This window comes from Rousettus aegyptiacus, unplaced genomic scaffold, assembly GCF_014176215.1.
Source record: "Rousettus aegyptiacus isolate mRouAeg1 unplaced genomic scaffold, mRouAeg1.p scaffold_m13_p_5, whole genome shotgun sequence".
In the NCBI taxonomy this organism is placed as follows: Eukaryota; Metazoa; Chordata; class Mammalia; order Chiroptera; family Pteropodidae; genus Rousettus; species Rousettus aegyptiacus.
Genome location: NW_023416308.1, coordinates 56,743,588 through 56,763,477, shown reverse-complemented (window position 1 = coordinate 56,763,477; position 19,890 = coordinate 56,743,588). Strand labels below are relative to the sequence as shown.

The following is a 19,890-nucleotide window of genomic DNA, read 5'->3' as shown; positions in this document are numbered from 1 at the left end:
CAAATTTTTTGTTTATCTAGCCTATTGTTTTAAGCTAGAGAGCATGTATGTTTATTCAGCAAAGATATATAGTTGCTTTCTTTAGTCTTTACTTGTATAAATTTTTTTCCAAGTTATTAGTAAAGTGGAATGAGCCCTCATTTGCCTCACAGTGGCAAAAACAGAAGAAAATACATCTTAAAATTCAGTAATCAGAGAAAAGCAATTACAGTGGTCAATTTATTCTTGATGCTTGGGAATGGGGAAAAAGATCTATTGGTTTCTCTGATTTTCTAAATATATAAATAGTGATGAAAAATGTCTCCTGATAATAAAGCTCTCTAGTTCTTTTCAGTCTCCCCAGACAAATAATCCTTATAATGGTGTATTTATTTTAAGATGACGCAAGTCATTTATTTCCTCTTGTCAGGAGATCCTTCAATCCCTTTATTTACAAAACAATGACTGATCTCAAGAAATTGGTTCAGGGTAATACACACTTTTTGAAGTGAGAAAATAATATGTTGTCTATCTGTCTAGGCTTATGAAATTGTTAATTATCAGGGGCTTATTAGGGAATTAAAAAGAAGGCACCTGGACACTTTTCTAAATAATTAAAATTTTTAAAGACTATAATTTTTAATTTATTTGAATATGGTAAGTAAAAAGAAATATATTAATGTGCAATATATATTCCCTATCATCATACCACTAGATTTCTAAACCCTTAGTTACATTAGTTTTCTTATTATACACAAGAAAAAAATCGAGAGAGATTCTGCGACTACCTCAATGTTTCGACAGAGCAAGGGCTAGAGTTAGGATTTACATCACTTATCTACAAAATCACAGGTTATTTAACATGTCTGAAAGGATGACATGCTCCATATATAGTGCAATATCTACAGGCTTAACATAAACAATTTAGTCATTATCTTTTTCCCTTTCATGTTTCCCTCTCATTTATTTTTATTATTATCAATATTTATTGCTATTATTTAGTTGAGTTTTTGTTTCCTTAGCAGGAGGCTTACATAACACAATAAATATATATTTATAATCAAATTCCTAAAGACAGTAAAAAAAGTAAAAATTACAAACAAAACATGTATAAAACTTAAGTACTATAAAATAAAAATAATGTAGGGAACTCTGAGACGACATATATTTTTGGTGAAATAAATACAAGTCTCCAAGACATTTTATTAAATAATTTCAATGCATTTTAATGTGCAAATCGTATAATGTGCAAAGTTTAGTTCAGTTCATAGGTCCCTCATTGTGATGCTTATCCTTGGTACAGCTTCATTACATTTATTGTGTTCAATTTATGAATATGTAATCATTTGTAACAATGTGTATGTATAATATTAATTCCAGGTACTATCTTTAAATAAAATCAGATGCCTATTGATTGTTGAAATTACTTTTCCAAATGAGTGCTAATGCAAATTTATCAAGCCACTACTGGGGCATCTTAATAAGTGAATAATAAAACATAATATTCCTAGATGTTATTTATCATCTAGTTCCTGCTTATATTTGAAATTTCTCTTACTACTCCTTCATGCTCAATGTAATAAAATTAAATTTCTGATAAAATTTTAGATACTTTCACTTCCATGTCTTTACTAACACTGTACCTGCTCCTAGAGAGTCACTAAACCTCCACCATCATATCTTTAATTACAGTCCCACTGTCACAATCAACTTAAAGCACTTCCCCAATTGTTCTCAGTTTTCCTAGTCAGTAATCTCTCTTCCTCTCAACTTTCATAATATTTAACTGTACTTTTTTATTTCATTAATCCTCTTTTATTAGGAGATATATGTTACATCCTCTGTTAGGATTTACATTCTCTAGTATAATGTATGATGTTTAAAAATAGAGCAAATCATATATATATTGGTTTGTCTTGTCCCCTATTCCACCACCACTCCATCTTGTCCTTTGCCTAATTTAGAATATGATAGACTCGAAATCCAGATAGGTTATGTGATACAACCTGACATTGTGTCACCACTGGTTATGCTAAACTCAATGAGATATCAGTCAGAAGTCTTTTGGCTGCAACTGAGAAACTCAAATTGAAATAACTTAAGCAAAATAAAAAAATTCACTTTATTTAAATGAGAAAATGGCAAGAAATCAAATCTCAAGTAGAACTGATATGCCACTAGTACTCTCTCTTTCCATCCCTCCTCTATCTACATTGGCTTAATTTTATCTAAATTGGCTTAATTCTCTTTGATGGCAGATTAACCCCTTCTACCAGTGTAAGCTTCACTGTCTCTCGAACATCCAGCCTTTTTTTTTTGCCACCAAGGAGCAACTGAGATTTAGATTCCTGATCTCTATTCAAAAATCCAGCCTCAACTACTCAACCATGAATCAAACACCGTGTACAGGCAATGAGGTAATCTAACTGGCCAAGCTTGGGTCTGATGCCCATAACAAGTTAATAACTATAGCCAGAAAGGCGATCTTGTAGGAAGACAGTAGTTCCCATTCAACTCACATAGTTAGAAAAGATGGAAGAAACATTTCTCAAAAAGAAATACTCAGAATATAATAGCTATTTTTGGAATACAAGAAACAGATGTTAAATACAATTGATAAAGATGTTGAAGACAAACATGTAAATACTCATTATTTGGATATAAAAAAATGATCAGCCAAACTTTTTAAACTAATTTTTAACTCAATTTTTAAGATTTACTCGATATAAATTATTGACCATAGAAATGACTATTACTATGAGTATCAGACAGAAATGTCACTTGAAATATTTGTTATCACATGGACACTGACCAATCAGAACTGATTACCAGACAATTGGGGAGGGGGGGTGGGAAACCCAGCTCCAATGTATTAGTATATACAAATTGCATTTAATTTGCCCTACTGTTAGGGCAAGTCACTAATAAATACAATATGATTATAGACCCTTTGTGTACCATTTTTTCAGGTATTTTAGTCTGCTACACTCTAATCCTAAAAATGGCAAGTAATATGATGAAAATAAAAATCAGTGTAGGTCCAACTTTGAATTTCTTTAATGTACATAAAATCACTTAGAGAAACTATTAAAATACAGAGTCTATACTCCCATCTTCAAAGATTATTTACTATTAGGCTTGGAACTGAACCCTGTAGCACAAAATTTTAGTAAGGTTTTCAGATTTTTCTGAGGTCGTTGGCTCTTCATTCTGCAATACACTTGGAGAAACACTGCTCTAAATTTCTACTTACGGAAAAGCACCTCAGTTCTTTGTAAGTAATTGGAATAAATAAGAAAACCAACAACCATGAAAACAGAAGGAGACTAATGTGCTCTCAGCTGGAAGGCTTCTGTTTATTAGGAATTAGGGTAATTTGGGATCATTTTCTAATGGCATGTAATCCCAAAGTAGGGCAGCCAACTAACCTGAAAGATACAGATGTGAGAAAAGAGATGAAAATACGGTATAGTGTTTCTTGAGCATATTTACCTTAATACTAAGAAATAAGAGATATACTGACTGAAGAAATAGCCTAATAATCTGATCTTTAACTATGTATCTTATAGGATTGTTTCTTTTTCCTTTAGTTAGCAAACCACACCCAACTAAAGAAACAAAAGCTAAGCTGCATATGACTTGAGATATTAAAAATTGTAGCCGAAATAAACCAAGCAGCCAAGCTAGATTGATGTAGTATATGTGGTATGTCTGGACTGTTATACTCTGTGATTGAAATTCCCCAACAGAATGATGTCAAGAAAATAGCTATGGACTTAAGGTCAGAAAACTCCTATTTTTGCCCTGTTTCCACCAACAGCTTTCTACACGACCTTGGGCCACTTACACGACCCCTTTGACTCTTAGCTCTCTCATCTTTAAAACAAAGAAGAAATTAAGCTAAAGAAAACTTTAGTTCTAATATAATTATTCCATGAAATAAAGCAAAACTTAATTCCTGAATGTAATCAATTGTTAAAAAGTGAGACATCTCTAAAGACTTTCCTCATCTGTCCTTATATCATAACTATCAGAGTAAAATTAAAAAGAACTGGTTATTTCTTACTGTGCAGCTCAAATTAGGTAATATAATTTGAAGCCTCTTATTCAAAATTTTTAATTTTATTTTTAATATCTAGTTCATAAATTAGAAAATTTATTGGGCCCTGGAATAAGGCTTAACAATATTTTTGGCTAGATGGGAATTATTTGAGGAACACCAGCAGGCACAATCTGGACAAAATTGCTTCAGTTACTACCAGGAGTGTCTATCCTTTAAGTCAAAGCTATAAAGAATGTCTTCTTTGCAATCACAAACATTATCCAGAAGAGAAGAGAGAATACATGGATTTGGCTCCTATTAGCCAATAATATCAGTATCTTGGTAATATAAAGACACTGATCCAGGTTTTGAAGAGCCTGAGATATATAATTATGGGACTCTCTTTAATTAAAAGAATACAAAAGTATTCATATAAGAGTTGATTCTCAAGGGAATTTTTATTTAGAATAGAAAAATGAATCAAAACAAATTACTGGAGCTTTAGAGATTCAGATTCCTTTATTCTGAGACCTCTTTAAACAATTTACTAAAAATAATTATATAAAAATATTTTCTGTGGGCGAGGCAGATAAGGGTATAGGGGGTTAAATATTTAGTGACAGAAGGAAATTTAACTTTGGGTGGTGAACACATAATGCAATATACATATGATGTTATTATTGAGTTATACACTTGAAACTTATTTGATTTTATTAACCAGTGTCACCCCAATAATTTTAATAAAAAAAAAAACATTTTCTAAATTCAACCTTACTTTTACTGCCCTTCTACAACATTCTACAGTACTCAGCAACTGCCAGCATTCACAGGGACTTGTGCAAGTAACAGTATGAAGTTTAATAAGCATCATAATAAATCAAGTATTATGAAACCATCAGCTTAACAGGCAGACAAGGAACAAGAATATTACAGAGTAATGTTGAGATTAGATGAAGAGATTAGAAGCTGACTTTAGGGACCGATTCAGATGGGTAGTCAAAGGTAGCCACCAAACAGGATGTCTGGGAGTCTTCGTATGGGGGTTTAACAAGTATGAGGATGTTAAAGATAAACTTATCATTGGATAAACTCAGCAAGATATCACTAGCACACCAAACCCTTCTATGAAAGAAAGACACAGGAAAAAAAGAAAACAGGAGGAAATAAAATAAAAGAATTTGGAAAATGTTGGGTAGAGCAGGAGGAGGATGTGAAAAAAAGACATAAAAGAGAAAAAACATTAGAAAGAGATAGAGAAGTGCTTAACCATCTGTTTTGAATGAAATGATAGTACTAATCACTCAGTTCACTCACTGTATATCAGGCTCTTGGCACGCAGTAAACATAAAACTGGGAAAAAATTGAGGGAGTTAACCTGTTAGAACAGGACATTACATTAATGATAATTCTCTATTCCCTCGGTTTAGAAAAATGAGACACAGGTCACTGACCTGTCAGAGATGGTACAGTCTAGTCATTAGCAGAGCCAGGCAGGTCCAGAAGCCTAATCTCTTTGATGAGAAAACATCAATGATATTTTCTCTGGCTGCTTTTCAGAAAAATAGTAACAAACAAACAAACAAATAAAAATAATCTTTCTGTCCTCAGTGAATTTAAACACTTTCCATCTGAAGTTGTCTACATTCTTCCTTCAAGGCCCATCTCAAATCAATAATGAATGAGTGAATAAATAAAATAATTAATTATGAATACATAAGTTTTTTTTTCTTTTTTTGCCAAAGGTAACCTTTCCTGCTTTTGTATGTACAGTGTATCTTGCCTGAATTTTTTAGGCCATTTATCTAACTCTGCCTGTTTCTTTCTTTCCTCTTTCATCCCACACACACATATGTCTATAAACAAAGATACCCCCCAACACACATGCAAAATCCTCAGAAAAGCATTTGTGCTAACTCATAACTGTGTCACCTATGGTACTTTACACATAGAGATTTCCTAAAAATTATTTTTTGAGAGGAAATTAGCTCCAGGGCTGCCTGAGAGCACTAGGTACTGGACTGTACCTGGCCTCAGCTAGTGCACTATTTTCTGACAGGTGAAAACCCTAACCAATCTCATGGCTTCAACTGTCATCTAAGTGTATATATAACCTGTCCAGAACTTATCTTGAGCTTCCTTCTCTCATTGCATTATCTAGTCAGATCCCTCCTTCTGAATATCTAATAGGTATTCAACTAAATACTTCTAAAATGAGTCATCGGCTTTCATTTAATATATGTATCAGCAAAATGCCAGTCTCCTATTCAAAACCTCTGTGACTCTTGATTATTTACAGATTAAAGTTTGAATGTCTTACTCTGATGATCAAGTCTCTCTATTTTTAGACTTCATTTATATTTCCAAATGTGTCTAGATTATTTCCCTTCACATTTCAACGTGCCAGAAAAACTGGTATTTTTATTTCTGGTGATTTTCCATCTCTCTTTGTTCTCATCACAGTTCCATTTACTTTGTGTCCTATCTTTTCCTGTATTGCTGTATTCTTATATAGTCTGTATTCTTATAACCATTCTTATAATCCCCTCAAATGCTTTAAGAATACCTCGTTCATAGCACTCATCACGTTCTATCTTGCATTACAATTATTTTGATATATAGTTTTGATAATTTTACAATTATTTTGAGTTATTTGTTGTTTCTTTAAGAATACACTTGTCAAGAGTTTAAGTACACAATCCATGGCTGATTTATCTTTATAATGCCCACGATGCCTAGCAAAATGCTTGCATATTATAGATGTTCAATAAATGTATGTTGACTTAGTAAATAAGTATTCATTTATTTGGTATTCCTAAAATGTGGATACCTTTACTTATTTTTTTAAAAATCAACAATTATTTACCATGAGAAATGCTCATAAATATTTATTTCCTCTGTAGTATAATCGATACCTAAACTATCAATATTGATTAACACTAAATAATTAGTATTTTAGAAGTTATTTATGAACATTTTACATTCCCACGAGCAGTATATAAGGGTTCCCTTTTCCCCACAACCTCTCCAACGCTTATTACTTGTGCAGAGCCTCATGCACATAAACAATAGTTTAGTAGTTACCAGAGGGCAAGAGGGGGAAAAGGGAGGTGAATAGGGATAAAAGGGATCAAATATATGGTGACAGAAGGTAATTTAACTTTGGGTGGTGAACACACAGTACAATACACTTTTGATGTATTATTGAATTGTACACTTAAAACCTATGATTTTATCAATCAATGTTACCCCAATAAGTTTAATTAAAAATTTTTTAAAGGTATGAACATACATAAAATCCAATCCTTAAGCAAAGATAAGAATTTCACCATAACGATTGAATCTAAGTGTACTCTTTATTTCAATGCATCAAAAATTTAGCAGTCATCAAACAAACATTAACAACCTAACCGCAGTGCTTTTCAATGTAACCATCCACAGGATTGAAAAGAAACTGTGACATCCGTTTTATGCTTAAAGATTATTCTTTATTTCCCAGGTGCGATGGGAGAATATGAGCCAAAAATTGAGGTCCATTTTCCTTTCACGGTTACAGCTGCTAAGGGAACAACTGTTAAGATGGAGTGCTTTGCACTTGGCAAGTAAGTACATATTCTTCTATAATTAGACACAACTGTTTATTAAAATGTGATATATCTTATTTTTGAATCACTTATTTTGCTGGCTTTTATTTTTCCAGAAGTTCCTTGTCTATTTTTTTTTATAAGAAGGGCAAATGGGAATTGATGAAGTAACCAATTATAATTATCTTTCTAATCATTTCTATGAACAATGATGTATTTAGTTTTGCTATTTTAACATAAAGGAAACTTCTTTAAATAAAGGAAGAGGATTACACTTCTGCCTATGTGTCTTAAAATTCCAGTATTCTTAAATTTTATTCAGCAATGATATTAATAAAAAGAGGATAAAAGGATAAGGCACTACCTGCTCCTCATGTATAGAATATAGATTTTGATAAGATATAATAAGACAATGGTATAAAAATCATAAAGATAATAATTACAGTGAGCCAATAGATTACTAAAGTATCTTCTGAAGTAATGATAGCATGATAGCACCAGCTGTCAATATGTACAACATGTAATCATTTCCCAAATCAGAAAGATGATTTATATCACATTTTAATGCCTGCTATACTTAATGATTCTATTTCTGAGTTTAAATCCCATGATATATAATTACTTGTCAATGATGTTTACAATATGAGTATTGGATGTAGAGGCAGAAGCAGAATTTTGATTATATTTGATTAGAGCATTATGATTTATTTTAAACAGAATGTTGTTGTTGTTGTTGTTGTTTAGGGTGATAAGACCTCAGAGTCCTTTCTCGACTCTATAATTATAATTTGCATAACTGCATCTCTATCAGAGTTACTAATCATTTACTTCAGTTGTGGTGAGCTACTGGCAGCATAACTATAAAGTACTTAGAGATTAAAAAAAAATGCTGTATAAATGTGCTTAAGGTAGATTTAGCTTATGGGTGAGGAAAATATTAGTAAATATGAGAAATTTAGCTAGTAAAATAAGGTTTAGGGCACAAACATAGTAAACATTATGTTTTCTAATTTCAAGATAGATTGAAATAGTACATATGCATAATTCTACTTCGATCTAAGTAGAAGCAGGATCATAATAAACTAAAAAAAAAACAAATTGTGTGGTCATTCTTTTAACTAAATGATGAGTAAAAATATGTTTCAAGAACTTAAAATTCATCAAGGAAGTATTTGGGCAGATAACTGAAGAAGGCTTCTAAACGCAAAGATATAGTTAAATGCATATGTTTAAAATACTTTAAAAATCTTATTTTTCACCATTTGTCCATGTTGTTGTGTCAGGAATGCCTGAAAATGTTCAAAGTAAGCCGCTTAATTCTGACAAATACAAAAATAATATATTTTGGTTTGATGTCAAAGGTTTTAGTATATCCTGCAGTTAAATAATTCTTAAATGCCAATATTTTCACTAAAGCCACAAACAAAGGGCGGTCAGATTATAAAACAAATTAGAGAACTGGATTTATAAAGTAAAAACAATACAGAATATTTTCCCAGGCAAGCTTATTTATAAGTTAGATGTTTGCTTCTGAAAGTTTAAATATACTTGGTAAATTGATCATTAAAGTCCCTTTCTTTCTAGGTAAGATCCAATGTCAAAATGTTATTTTAATACTTTATTTTCTCCAACTTCTTCGTTCCTTCTTTGCTATGCCCTCTCCCCACTTTGCTCCAAATAAATAAGTAAACAGGAAAATAAAGAAGACACACACTGTCAAGATAGTCTCTGTTGTTCATGTGATTTCCTTTTGGGGAAGTGTTACAATTATGAATTAAAAAAAAAAGTTATAAAGAGGTCTACTTTTACCTAACCCCCACCATTCTGATGAAAGTAAAAAGGTCAAAGAATAACATCTTTACTTATGTTAATGCTTTTACAGCACATATCACAGGAGAAGATCATCAGTGCATCCCAATGTGATCACAGCACTTTCAAATTAATACCTAAGCATATATTTAGTTCCCACAGATCACCTGAGCCGCTTGCACTTTCACAGTTACATGGTTCTCTAGTGGATCTTTTGTTGTCCTAGAACTTTAGTATTTGTCATTGGCTATCAAGGAGGACCTTGCCATTCAAGTGGATTTTTGCTCTCATTCTGTTCACATGGAGTGTTTCAAGCACGTGTTCCTCATATGGTATTATAATCAAATTCTGGCATAGAGCTTATTGAGCTATTTTCTGTCTAGCCTTTGTACTCACTGTTCCCTCTATTAGGAGCACTCTTCTCTATTCTTTCCATGTTGGATCCCACTTATCCTTTACCCTTCAGCTTCTAAAGAGGCTATCGTTGAATACCTTCTCTAACTCACACTCATCATTCTCTACCTGAATACTTGTATTTCTTTCTTCATAACTTTTAGCACAGTTTTAAATTATTTACTTTTGTGTTTCTCTACTTCAAAAAATTTCTCTCTGCATCAATCAGGAATCCAACTGAAAACAGGATCCAATTCAGATGGTTCAAAAGAGTTTAGTAAAGGCACAAATTAAAGATTTGTAAGCAGAATTAAGAGGACCAAGAAAGGAAACTGAGGCATTAGTAGACTAGTGATAGCAAGATATTATTCTTACCCCTAAGCCAGAATAAGCAAAGAGAAGATAGTGTCACCAGAACCAGAGACAGCGAAGACATGGAAAAATGAGCCAAGGGCCACCCAGCAGAAGCTGTGGTTAACCATAGTTATGAAGATATGCATTAAAAGAGCACAGCCAAGGAAAAGGTCAGGAAATTAATATCCTGACTTCTTTTTTCTCATTCCTTCTAACCTCCTCGGATGGCTCTCATGGCTGAAGATAGCCAGAAGCCAGCTTGTAGGCCCAGAGGATGCAGTTGGCAGTATGCAAAGCAAGGCAGAGAGTGTGGGAGAAGAGGAGAGTAAGCGAGGCAAACTGAATGAGCAGCAAATCCCCTTCGTTGAGTTTTACAGCACCTGAGAGAAGGAATCATGAGTGCATTCTCCACTTATGTATTCCTAGTGCCTACCACAGTACGTGGCACACAGATGGAATTCAGGAAATATTTGTTGAAGAAACTAATGAACTCAGAAATATTGTATCTACTTAAGCCAATCAACTATTTGTCATTAACAGATAATAAATAATAGCTTATTTATGCATAAAGGCTTTTGACTAACTCCTATTGTCCTAAACGAATCCACCTATATCCACTCCACACCTGTCTCTTGCCCTCTCATCTTTTCCATTTTAGGTCCAAATTTACACTTGTATTCTAAGCCACATCTTTTCCTATCCTGGCCTCACTCCAGCAGTATCTTTCTCTCTTAGACTTATGATTTCTCCTTTTCTTTTGATTTTCTTCTCAAAGCTTATTATCACATTTATTCATTCTTACTATTTAACAAACCCCCCACCACCACCGCCACCCCCTGGGGGGAGGGTCAGGGCGGGGGGGAACACTTCTCTTTATTGACCCTTAGGAAAGATTTGTTTGTTTCCTTTGATGGGTAGAATTTGTTTTTCAACCACTGTTTCTAATTTCTTTTCAAGAGTACTGAGTCCACTGTTTAAAAATAGACCTGGGAAACAGCAAAGATACCCCTTCTTTCCTAACTAAAGTCTCTGGGCTGACTGCTGAGCAAGAAAAGTCATGTCTACTCCCTACATATGCCACCAACCACTTAAAAATTTATGAAATAATGTAGTTGCCCAAAGGCAGCTAATTAAGGTGGCCTGCCTCTTGACTTCTACTCTTAATATTCTGCCTGAGAGGGCTGATGAGTGGTCAGCAAAGGAGAATTTAAAAAATTTTTATTTCCAACCTTGACCCAGACCATTTTTCTCCTTTCAGGAAACATTACATCTACATTATTAGAAGGCAAATGGATATTATTATATTCTTAGAGCCGTGAAGGGAACGAGTCCTACTGCCTCTGCTGACAACACATTTTTCCTGTGACAACTTTTTTTTGTCAAAAACTTTTACATTATACCCAACCTAATTCTGCTAGTTTAATCCAGTACTATTGGAATTTCACCCCCTCCCCACCTTGTTGAAGCTGGAGAACAGCTTGGGAGCATTCTTTTGACACTAACCTTCCATATGTCTAAAACAGACTTTTATTGCCTAAATAAGTAAACTCCCTCCAATTTTTAAGACTTTGCTGTATTTTCCAAGTCTTTTTACACCTTTGTTTCCCTATGGATACTCTTTAAGTAAGCATTTCCCATTTTTTCTAGGGAAATTATCTTTACAGAACTAACCAACACCGAAACAGCATATCACAGTTACTTTATGCATAAATTCTCTACTCAATATTTTACAATTCTATTTGCGGTGAGATTTCTAGGAGTAACTAGTACATGTCTGTTGTATTCTACTGCAGCAGCCTATAGAGAAACCATTTGATGTTAGCTGAGTTGAGATTTAAGTAGAGGTTTCTTTAGAAGAAAACTTATAGTTTATAGCTTTTCTGTTGACTTTGTACTTATGGCGCAGATAGACTGTGCCTGTCTTAGGCAACCCTCCACAGGTCTGGGCCTTACCTGTCATTGGTACATGAATCTCTGGCATTCATGCCCTGTCTTAGGTTGGTCCCAGCCTTGAAGGATTCTTACCTGTCTTTGACTACCAGCCTCTGCAAATGGGAGATGCAACATATAACTGGCTCAAGCCTGAGCCTGGAGCTTGAGACCATGCATCTCTGCCCGAATCTTTAGCAGGGAATTGAAGTATTCCATAGAAATTATCCTTTTCCATGGTAATGTTAATATTATCTATTAATAATGCATAAGGTGGAGTTATACACGCAATTACATTTCTAGCTGTGTCTATCATGATCATATTGGTATTATCTCCAATGGGACCCCCCTTAGCAACACTGTCCATAGCGGCAGCAAGCTTCCATATATAAGTCTGTGGGAATCCATTGTCAGTCCACCATAATCCCACAGATAAGCTAAGGTTCTGATTATTGGGGCTGGTTAAATTACCAGACCAGTTCAAAATATATCGTTTTGTTCCTGTTACATTAAAAGTGACTGGCTTGTCCAGGTAACATCTTTTCCAAAATACAAATTTGTTGTTGACTCATATTTCTTTTCCACATGGAGGAAATGACTGCGGAGGGTCTCCCAAGATTCTTTGTTCTCCACTCGGTGAGCAAAGATGTATGACTTGCCCACTTTCAGACAAAGATTTCACAGACACTGTTAAGCAGCCAGACATTGCTCCATTCTTAAGGAAACAAATTGGTAGTCCGATCCCGGAGCCACAATCTCTGGGCCTTCCCATACATATGGGTGCAAAATAGGTGGATCAGATACATAAGTCCAATACAGCTCTCCACTAGCCATCAGAAGATGGCTCATTAAGGTCACCATCAGGAGCAGTTGTTTCTGAAGGGGAAGTCCCCACGAACTGGACCAATCTTTCTGGGAGCCACCTGGCATTTTCAGCATCCTGTGGAAAAATACAAACATGCCCTCATCCCCATATTAATTCCAGGTCAGGGCCATTCCATGTACCCGTGCATAAGTGGTCTGAGTCTTTGGATGCCACAAACGCTCTGCAGCAGAAAGTCCTTGGGCATCCACAGTTAAAAAATTTAAAATGAAAAGAGCATGATTTAAACTGTTTCGTGGGGAGGTAGGGTACAGCTCCCCCTTTTTTATTTTGTTTAACTCATTTTTGAGAGCACCATGGGCCCGCTCTACAATTCCTTGACCTCGAGGATTGTATGGAATACCCATTTTATGTACTATAGAGAGCTGTGAACAAAAAAGTTGGAATGCTTGACTAGTATACCCTGAGCCATTATCAGTTTTTATTACAGAGGGTTGGCCTACCACAGCAAAGCATCTAAGGCAGTGAGAAATAACATGTTTAGTAGCTTCTCCAGTCTGAGCTGTAGCTATAATAAACCCGGAGTATGTGTCAACTGTTACATGCACATACCTTAGCTTTTCAAATTCTGGGATGTGTGTAACATCCATTTGCCACAACTGGTTAGGTGTTAAACCTCTAGGATTAACTCCATAATGAGGCACAGAGTGATGCTCTGGGCACGTAGTGTACTGGCGAACAATCTGTCGAGCAGCTTCTCTAGAAATATGAAACTGTTTTTTCAAGCTTTGACTGTTTCGATGATGCAAAGCATGAGACTGCTGTGCTAGTTCTAATTGAGTAAGGCCTACTAACCGAGTAGCCTGGTCAGCAAGAGCATTTCCTCTTGCCAGAGGTCCCGGGAGCCCAGAATGGGCTCGAATGTGTCCCATGTAACACGGATGTGTACGTGCATGCAGGCACCTCTGTACTTGAGAAAAAACTCTCGTACCTAATTGTTAGCAGTATCAATATATGCCGCTGTTTCTAAAACCTGCAAAGCTCTAGCAATATAATGGCTACAGGTTAAAAGGACAATAAGTCATGGTTTCAAATACCGCAGCTACTGCTCTGAGTTCTACAGTTTGAGTAGAGGCGGGAAGAGTGTGAAAAACTTGTGTTTGATCTCGAATCACATAAACAGCAGTGCCTTTAGAAGACCCATCAGTAAAAACTACTTGAGCATCTTTTATAGACCCTTGTCTCATAACCTTGGGAAATACTAAAGCATGATTATCTACAAATTGTAACAATCTGTCTTTGGGAAAACGATTGTCTATAACCCCGGGGTAATAGGCAAAGGCAATAGCCCAAGCATCATCATTCTGAAATAACCAGTTTATTTGTTGCTTAGTAAAGGGAATGCCAATTAAAGAAGGCTCTGCCCCAAAATATTTGTGAGATTCTTCTCAAGCCAATTGTACTAAGCAAGCTACAGACTCATAATAAGGAGTCAACATTCTAGCTGGTAACACAGGCAAATGTAACCAAAGCAGTGGACCACCTTGCCACAACACTGCAGTGGGCGTGTGCGCGGTGGCTAGGACATAGGTGGCTCATCCCTGTGAGTAGTCTACATAATGCACCTGTTGTTGCTCTATGGCCTGCTCTCCCTTCTGTAAGGCGAGCCGACCATTTTCTGTTAATTCCCTTTTTGATGTAGGAGCAGGGTCCCCCTTGAGAATGTCAAACAAGGGTTTTAATTTGCCCGTGGAAATTTTTAAGCGTGGTCTAAGCCAATTAATCACCTAATAGCTTCTGAAAATCATTTAATGTTAATAACTGGTCCTTTCTCAACTGAATTTTCTGAGGCAATATAGCTTTTGGGTATAATCTATGCCCCAAATAAGAATAAGGAGGTTCTGTCTGTACTTTCTCTGGAGCGATAACTAACCCTTGCTCCTTAAGAGCCTCTCGCAGGTGAGCCTAGGCTGCCAGCAGCAGTCCTTCCTCTCTCTCCGCCAAAAGAATGCCATCCATACAATGGACGATGTATACCGTTGGGTTAGCTAGCCTAGTTTCACCCACTTCTTGAGCCACAAATTTTTGACACAGAGTAGGGCTATTAGCCATCCCTTGAGGTAATACTGTCCACTGATACCTCCTCATAGGTTCTTTAAAATTAGTTGACAGTACACTAAAAGCAAATCTCTTGCAGTCTTCAAGACTAATGGGATTGTATAAAAACAATCTTTTAAATCAAGAATAATTTTGTATGTGGCTCTGGGTATAGCCAATGGGATGGGCAATCCTGGTTGCAAAGCTCCCATCAGTTCCATAGTTTCATTAATTTTTCTAAGATCCTGCAATAATCTCCATTTACCCGATTTCTTTTTTATAACAAAAATGGGAGAATTCCAGGGAGAGCTAGAAGGAATGATATGTCCGCTGTCAAGCTGTTCCTGTACTAACTGCTCAGCAGCTGTAATTTTTCTTTAGTAAGAGGCCACTGATCCACCCACACAGGATCCTCACTTCTCCACGTGATTGGATCTGCATGGAGTACAGGTTGTCCAGTGACCTCCATTAAAAATACCCTAAGCCTGCTCTCTGAGGTCTATGAACAGGCATTAAAGGCTCTTGAATTCCCTGGTCCTTGGTTCCTAATCCTTGACTAGGTAAAAGCTCCTGGTTAAACATTTGCTGAGTAATAGGCTCACTGGGACTATACAGATACGCTCCCATTTCTCTCATGACATCCCTTCCCCATAGATTAACTGGCAGACCTGGAACAATATATGGTTGAAATGTCCCGTTATGGCCTTCTGCGTCTTTCCAAGATAAAACATTGCTACTCTGTTCTGGGCTTTGGCTCTGACCTATTCCTTGTAATTGTGTCATAGTAGGCTGTTTGGGCCATGCCACAGGCCATTGTTCAACAGTAAAAACCGAAACATCAGCCCCAGTATCCAGCAAGCCTCGGAAGTTTCTCCCATTAATAGTTAAGGTAAGCTCCGGGCATTGAGCTCCTATGGCCTGGACCCAATATGCATCTGATGATCCAAATCCCGCATCCCCTCTCTGACTCCTTTTTGAGGCATTCCTAATTTGCACCTGAGGCAGCAGCAGCAACCGCGCTATGCGCTGGACCGATTGTATAACCGAAATCCCTGCAGGCAAGTGAGTCATTACTTTTATCTCCCCTGTATAATCCTCATCGATAACCCCTGGCTGCACTAATATTCCTTTCATGATGGTACTACTTCTCCCTGATAACAATCCAACCGTGCCCTTAGGTAAAGGCCCATAAATTCCAATAGGAAGGGCTTGCATTCCCATCTCAGGAGTAAGTACCGTGTAGGTGGAGGAACTGAGGTCCAGTCCTGCACTGCCTGAGGTTGCTCTGTGGAGGTCCTGAACAGATTTCCTTGCTGGGGAATGAAAGTCTGAAGTGTCCCATAACATTGTTGCGGGGCCTGAGGCGGGCCTCTTCCCTTTTCCCAACAAAGATCGACCCCGAAAGTTTCTTGTGGAATTACAATCCCGAGCCCAATGATTACCCTTTCCGCATCGAGGACATAGTCCCCGAGGGAGAGGCGGAGGCTTCTGCGGGGACCGGTTTTGATGAGGACAATTTCGGGCAAAATGCCCAGGTTGCTGACATTCAAAACAATGGCCAGGGCCGCCGATAGATATGCCTTGACTATTTCTAGTCTGATGAAATAGCACTTCTTTTACAGTTTTCCCTTATAATGCTGCGGTCATGGCCAGACCCTGCATATATGCTGGCCCAATGTCAGAACATAGACTAACATAATCAGCAAGATCTCCCTTCTTTCTGAATGGTCTGAGGGCAGCCTGACATGCAGAGTTAGCATTCTCATAGGCCAGCTGCTTTGCTAAAAGTGTACCTGCCTCCGTGTCCCCTATCAGTCTTCCAGCTGATTCCATAAGCCGTGCCACAAATTCCTGAAATGGATCATCAGGTCCCTGCCTTATCTTAGATAAATCTTCTGTTTGTCTTTCTATAGAAGGCAGTTTATACCAGGTTCTCTTAGTAGCAGCATTTACTTGACCATACACTCCGGGATCAAATTCCAACTGTGTATTATTCTCATGGAATTGACCCTCACTGGCTAACATTTCAAAAGTCGTGGGGAGAGGAGGATTTTGGCTTCTATTAAGCTCTGCTGTTCTCTCACACTGTTCCAAAAATTCAGACTTCCACAGCAAAAAATCTCCCCCTGTTAGGCATGCTCTAGCCAGTTGTTTCCAATCAGAAGGAGTAAGAGCCTCAAGGGACAAGGATTCTAACATCGCCTGTGTGAATGGGGAGGTAGGGCCATATTGAGTACAGGTAAGTTTCAATTCCTTCAGCTGTTTAAAAGCGATAGGCCTATAGCTAGACTCTCTGTCCTTGAGCACCATTGTCCTCATACACAGGGCATGCCAAGTGAAGTCCTTCCATACTCTCTGCATGCTCTACAGCCTTGTATAGCGAAGCCTGCAATGGGGACAAGCGAAGGCCGTACTAAGGACAAGGGCTGTGGCCGGGAAGGTCGCTGTGCCATGGCTATATCCAGCAGGAGTTCCTCTAAAAGAGGGGGAGGTCCTGGACCTCTTTCCGTCCCTGGCTCTGGTATTTTTAATGGTCTATCACCAGGTTGTCTCATCTGAATAGTTAAGTTGGTAACTGTCTTCTGTAAGCATTTAAGACAGTCTTCCAGAGACGTGGATTTTTCTGGGTTAGCTAACACTATAAATGGGGGGCTCTCCTTATTGTGATACCAGGCTGCCTTCTCCTCTAATTGCTCTGCATCCCCAGGATCTAATGGTTCCTTTCCGTGTTTAGAAAATAAAAACTCAAGGGAAGGCTCAGGCTCTGCTGGTGGCGCGGAAGGCTATTTCATTCTCTTTCCAAGTTGCCTGACCATCCTCATTCACCTTTTCCCTCTCGTGCCTAGGATCTAGGCTGTCTCGAATAAAAGCCCATAGACTGAGCATATTCTTAAGCATAGTACAGAAAGCATGCGACCGTTTCCATTTCCCATCTTTCTTTTATTAAGTTGACTCTCCTCTCTTTCTATGTATTTACAAACACCACAACCCTTACTTTTCTGAGAGCTCACTTCACGCGGTGTCTTTTTTACTCCCGTACTGTTCCACCGCACTCACCTTTGCCGTTTACTTGACTTTTTACTCAGGGGGCCCCCTTTTTCCTGCGGTGGTGGTCTTCACCTCAACGTTCCGTCAACGTTCCATCCTAAGCTTTCAGGTCCCTGTTCGGGCGCCACTTGCCGGAGCCCACCGGCAGAGATCGAACAACACCTAAAAGAGTGGGGTGAAGCCTGAGGGGGGAAAAAAACAGGAGACAGGAAAGTTCTTCAGGAGGGCATACAGTCAATGCTGCAACCCGGAGTTTATTTAGCCCAGCCTATTTATACCTAAGCACAGAGAGATAAGCTTAGCTCTAGGCATGCTGCTGTTTACTAAACACTATGTCATCCTAGTTCCCGTAAATCATGAATATCCTTCTCTCAGGGCATAAACATTCTTGTTTACAAGGCTGTAAATCATTCCATTATCTTAAAAAAGGTTTCTTTATGAGGCAGATCTCCTCACCAGGGTCAGTAATGTTTAACTTAAAATCCTGCTTCCTAAAACCATTGTTTAAGCAGATTTAGCAGCTACTTCTAGCTATGCGACACCTTCAGTGCCTTGTAAGGGCTCCTGACAAGATAGTAAAATTCTAACCTAAAATTATTTGTCTTCTGCTATTTTCCTTTAAAAATACAGAAAAAGTATCAGGTTATATATTTTTAAATTTTCTGTGCAATTATGGCTGCATTAATTTAATCCTATGAACACCTTTAAGAACAGATTACACAGAGGTAAACATCCTTTTCAAGAGAGTAAAAACATAGTTTGTGAATACAATGGAACAGCACTCTGACATAGTACAAAGAATACAATACAAAGAAATTTCCCAGTTTGGCCTATTAAAAATACATGAGATAATGTCATGGGTCAGAGAAAATTCAAGAGAAAGAAAATCTGCCATTATTGTCATTATTCTTACTTTATAGTTAGAATCCCTTAGGACCCTAATAAATATTTCAGTTTAATAATTCTCTTTATATGTTGTATATAATTGAAAGTTGGTGACATTTTCAACTGGTTGTACTGTTTTAAATCTAATGTATATAAGTTGTTAACTAGGTAACAGAGTAAAATGAGAGCTTTCAAGTATATATAGTTAGTAACTGCTGGAAGAAGCTTCCATCTCTAGGGCTTGTCCTACAAGTGCTGGAAAAACTCAACCTAGGTTACATTGCTGCTTCAGGAAGGGCGCCCTGCTAAGGTTCAAGTCACATGAATCTCAAGAAGACAAGAACCAGACAGAGAGGGAAAAGTGTGTCCCTTTCTCTCCTCTAGCCTTGCAGGCTCCCTCTAGCACCCCCTCTTGGCAGTCCTTCTGTAGTCCTGTAACTGTTCCCTCAGTCTAAAATACAGCAGGCCCTCAAATAACAGTGTTTCATTCAACATTTAACTTTGTATTGTTATAATGTTCAAGAGAAAAAAAATTAATTCCCATCCCTGGTTGCTGTCTGTTTGGAGTTTGTGCATTCTCTCCATGTCTGCACGGGTTTCCCCTGGGACTCCAGTATCTCCGCAACATCCCAAATATGTGCGTATGAAGTAAATTGGCATGTCTACATTGCCCCAGTCTGAGTGAGTGTGGGTGTGGGTGTGAACACACCCTGAAACAGAAGAGTATCCCATCTAGGATGGGTCCCACCTGTGTCTTGAGCGGCCGGGACGGGCTCTGGCCACTGTGACCCTGACCTGGAATAAACAGGTTGGAGAATAATTATCTTACTTGCTTTTGTTAATCTTTCTTAAATGTACATATAGCTCACATTTATTTTAATGTTTAATATTAGAAGTGTTTGGAATCTTTGCTTAGAAGTTTGGTGATGTTTTTGTGACCAGAAGTAGGA

The 19,890-nt window shown here is 37.3% G+C and overlaps 1 protein-coding gene and 1 long non-coding RNA gene across 5 annotated transcripts in view; one reads left to right on the top strand and one right to left on the bottom strand.

Moving 5' to 3' along the window:
• Positions 1 to 19,890, top strand: part of CNTN5 (contactin 5) — a 1,096,099-nt gene that overhangs the window by 793,960 nt on the left and 282,249 nt on the right. For all 4 annotated transcript variants that reach the window (XM_016134020.2, XM_016134019.2, XM_016134021.2 and 1 more), the window contains one exon: positions 7,518 to 7,620. In XM_016134020.2, the coding sequence (XP_015989506.2) occupies positions 7,518 to 7,620 (103 nt within the window). The remainder of the gene's footprint in view (positions 1 to 7,517; positions 7,621 to 19,890) is intronic.
• LOC118602942 lies at positions 5,740 to 18,354 on the bottom strand. Its single transcript, XR_004951031.1, has 2 exons — positions 18,065 to 18,354; positions 5,740 to 13,027 (listed from the first exon to the last, which is right to left on the bottom strand). It is a non-coding gene; the product is annotated as an uncharacterized LOC118602942 (long non-coding RNA).